At 34.9% G+C, this 2473-nt stretch overlaps 1 protein-coding gene across 1 annotated transcript; it reads left to right on the top strand.

Annotated features, from left to right (window-relative positions):
- Positions 1-621: 621 nt before the first annotated feature.
- Positions 622-1361, top strand: LOC132178571 (pathogenesis-related protein 1-like). Its single transcript, XM_059591013.1, has one exon. It carries the CDS (start codon positions 647-649, stop codon positions 1130-1132), a length of 486 nt encoding a protein of 161 aa, XP_059446996.1. The 5' UTR covers positions 622-646; the 3' UTR covers positions 1133-1361.
- The last annotated feature ends 1112 nt before the right edge of the window (positions 1362-2473 follow it).

The raw sequence follows: 2473 nt of genomic DNA, 5'->3' as shown, positions 1-2473 counted from the left end.
AAGTTTGCCCACACATGAAGTGAAGTGTTATGATTAATTAAATTTACTATTTTTTATTAACTTAAGCTCTTAGATAAGTGGTGATTTAACATAGTATCAAAGTAAAAAGTCTTGAATTTGTTCCTTGACTCCACAATTTACCTCATATTTCAATTAAATATTTTACATGTTGAACCTCACTTATTAGGAAAGTCTGCACTCACACTCAAGGGCTTAGAATTACTTAGTAAATCACTTTTACTCTTAAACTTTTAGAATAAGTAATGATTTAATACATATATATTTAGCTAATGAGTGAATAAACAAATCCGATCAAAGTTAAAAACAAAAAACAAAAAATAAATTGGAATAGTATTTTTTTTTAACTAAATAAATTGATAAAGGAGAGGAGTATATGAGCTCATGAAGCATAATTCTAACCCCACATCACATGGGAAATAGAGTTTGGTCCAATGGGTATTTTGGTCTCTCTAGCAAGTTGGTGTAACGTTTTACACATTATACTTTTCAAAATCCCAGTAGAATTTGTTGCCGGTCAAGTCCATCACAAAATTTTCCCCACTAAATTCCTATAAATACCTATCCTAGATGCCTCATTTTCCTATCAATCTAATTGTAGCTTTTGCTTTTTAGCCTACATACAAGGATGGGTTTGAGCAACAGACCACTAGCTCTTCTTTGTCTCTTCGGCTTAACCCTACTCCATCTCTCCTTTGCCCAAGACACCCAACAAGACTACCTCAAAGCCCACAATGACGCCCGTGCAGCTGTGGGAGTTGGTCCTCTGACATGGGATGACAAGGTGGCAGGATATGCACGAGACTATGCCAATAAACGTATTGGTGACTGCAATCTTGTGCACTCCGGCGGGCCCTATGGTGAAAACATTGCATGGGGCAGCGCTGACCTTTCCGGCACAGCGGCAGTGAAGATGTGGGTGGACGAGAAGGCGAGCTATGACTACAACTCTAACTCCTGCGCTGCCGGCGCTGTGTGCGGACACTACACTCAGGTGGTGTGGCGCAACTCTGTTCGTCTCGGATGTGCTAAGGTTCGGTGCAACAGTGGCGGCACATTCATTACCTGCAACTATGATCCCCCGGGCAACTATGTCGGGGAGAAGCCTTATTAGGACCTACCCGCTCAACCACTTAATAAGCACCTATTACGTACGTATTTAAGCGCGTGTTTAATTACGATAAATAAGCGATCCATCTTTAGTTGGATGTAATTAAATTCATCTTCTTTGTGAGATGCGATGTGTAGGGAACATTAAACATCTTCAAAAAAGAATGAATTTTGGTACTATATATGACCTTGATGAATGAAAGAATCAATTGAAGTATGTGATTTTGAATGAATTTTGATTACTACTAACTGGTGCATTTAAATAAGTTGATTTATTTACAATTTTCAAATTTTATAATCTTTTTTCTTTTTTTTTTTGGTAATAATTTGATACCCTATATAGGGTGTTTTCTAATTGTTTGCTTCATGATCGATCAACAGTAATATATTAAAAAGCATGGATTAATTTGATGTTAATTTCTGTATAATTTTCTTCAAGTGAATGTATGATATGGGAAGAAAAATAATGGATTTTCCATTTTTGATGGTGACAAATATCCAAATCATTGAATTTTTCACTCTTTTCTTTCTAAGCCGTTTGAATTTTTAGTTAATCAATTCAACTCGCAACTATGACATAATTATCACGCTGGCTGCCCCTTCATGACCGCAAGCAATTTAGACTGACCCATAATTCCGGTAGAATTTTGAGTACTCTCTCCAATCTCCATGGTTAATTTACTTTGAAATTTCTTGCTTAATTATAATTATAATTACATTTATGTATAGTAAAAATTTGAAAAATGACGCCACGGTTTCCAACTTTGAGAAATCATATTTTACACGCGACTAGCTAGAATTAGTCTAGATTGTACTCTTTCAAAAAAAACAAATAAATAAATTCTGTTGGAGCGTACCCTACTCCTCTTGTGCAACTAATCATATTTTCTTAAAGTTTTTCTTTAAATTAGGTTAGTGGCATTTTTGTTGAATTTATTCGTTTTGGGTGGACTAGTATATAGTCGATTGTTTCCTCTATTTTTCCTTTTAGGCCGATATTGAGATGAGCCAATTTTTTGTTGACACATGAGGAAGCCTGAACTTTTACCCTATATATAAGTAGATTTCGCCTATTAGACTCCATTATGTCAATTTGTGAAAAATAAGGTTGAGGTACTATACTAGTGTCTCTACGCATAACAATAATTTTCTTCTTCTCTTAATTAAGGCATATACCGAAAAGCTGTCCTCGAACAATTGAGGTATGTCATTCTCGTGCTTGATATATGCATGCTCTCAAGAAAGGGTATAACTATTTTCGTGTTATTCTAACAATTTCTTCTAATCTAAACTATTAAATCAATTGTTGTCCTTAAAATACATGATTTTCGTATACATTTTTAAT

This window comes from Corylus avellana, chromosome ca4, assembly GCF_901000735.1.
Source record: "Corylus avellana chromosome ca4, CavTom2PMs-1.0".
In the NCBI taxonomy this organism is placed as follows: Eukaryota; Viridiplantae; Streptophyta; class Magnoliopsida; order Fagales; family Betulaceae; genus Corylus; species Corylus avellana.
The sequence above is the reverse complement of the archived record's forward strand: the minus strand, read 5'-3'. Positions and strand labels throughout refer to the sequence as shown.